The 901-nt window shown below is 55.3% G+C and overlaps 1 protein-coding gene across 1 annotated transcript in view; it reads right to left on the reverse strand.

Annotated features, from left to right (window-relative positions):
- The window catches only part of VDAG_06871 (uncharacterized protein), a gene marked incomplete at both ends in the record, with an annotated part of 2,177 nt that extends 1,819 nt beyond the window's left edge, over positions 1-358 (reverse strand). The window contains 2 exons of the mRNA XM_009659575.1: positions 4-82; positions 243-358. Coding sequence (XP_009657870.1) covers positions 4-82; positions 243-358 — 195 coding nt within the window. The remainder of the gene's footprint in view (positions 1-3; positions 83-242) is intronic.
- Between the last annotated feature and the right edge of the window lie 543 nt (positions 359-901).

Consider the following 901-nt stretch of genomic DNA (forward strand, 5'->3'; position numbering starts at 1 on the left):
GACGAGGTGGTCGTCCTTGCGCACGCGCTTGTAGCGGCTCGGGAACCCCCAGCGGCGGAATTGGCACTGCAGGGCGCGTTCGCTGCGAGGCTCGTGTTAGTGAGGCTGCGTCTTGCTGTGGGGGGTGGATAACATGACCCGTAGCGAGCCTGTATGTGTGTGTGTGTGTGTGTGTGAAGTATACGGCGGGCGTCATGTATTGCGCAGAGTCCGGTGGGCGAGATGGAGGATGGAAAACGTACCTGGCGCCAAAGTTGTGGTGCTCCTTCATGTAAGCGGCAATGACGCGAAACGACTTCTTCTCCTCAATGTAGAGGTGCTCGCATATTTCCTTGTGTGCCTCCCACTTGTAGACCATGATGGCAACGGCTGTGGTCGCGACAGAGCGGCCTGCCCGTTTGTCTTGAGACGTCGATAGCTGCCGTGTCGTGTGATTGATTGTGCTGGGGTTGTAAGAGGGGGGCGACGTAGGACGAACGGCAGGAGAAGAAGTTTCTGCCTTGATGGTCCGATGAGCCAGCCGCAGTCGGGTGCGAAGTGTGTGATGGACACACTGTGCGGCTGCTGGTGGGGCATTCACTCAACACCTGGAGCCTGCTGGACATTGTCGTGCGTCTTCATCGAGACCTCCTCTTCGCTCTATGCACCTGTTTAACCTCGCCTGATGCACCTCGCCTGATGCACCTGGAAGATTCAGGGCAAAAATCTTCAGTATTGAGAACAATTCGTGCTCTGTTTCGAACGAGGCCCATACGTCTGGTGCAAGTGCTGCCAACAAGACCATTACTCCAATGGGAGACTGAACCTCGGCTGCCCGGGTGACCCCCCCTCCTCTGAACTTTGGATAGATCATACCATATATATATATACCAGCCACACATAGCTGTATATATATCTTCAT

This window comes from Verticillium dahliae, genomic scaffold, assembly GCF_000150675.1.
Source record: "Verticillium dahliae VdLs.17 supercont1.14 genomic scaffold, whole genome shotgun sequence".
In the NCBI taxonomy this organism is placed as follows: Eukaryota; Fungi; Ascomycota; class Sordariomycetes; order Glomerellales; family Plectosphaerellaceae; genus Verticillium; species Verticillium dahliae.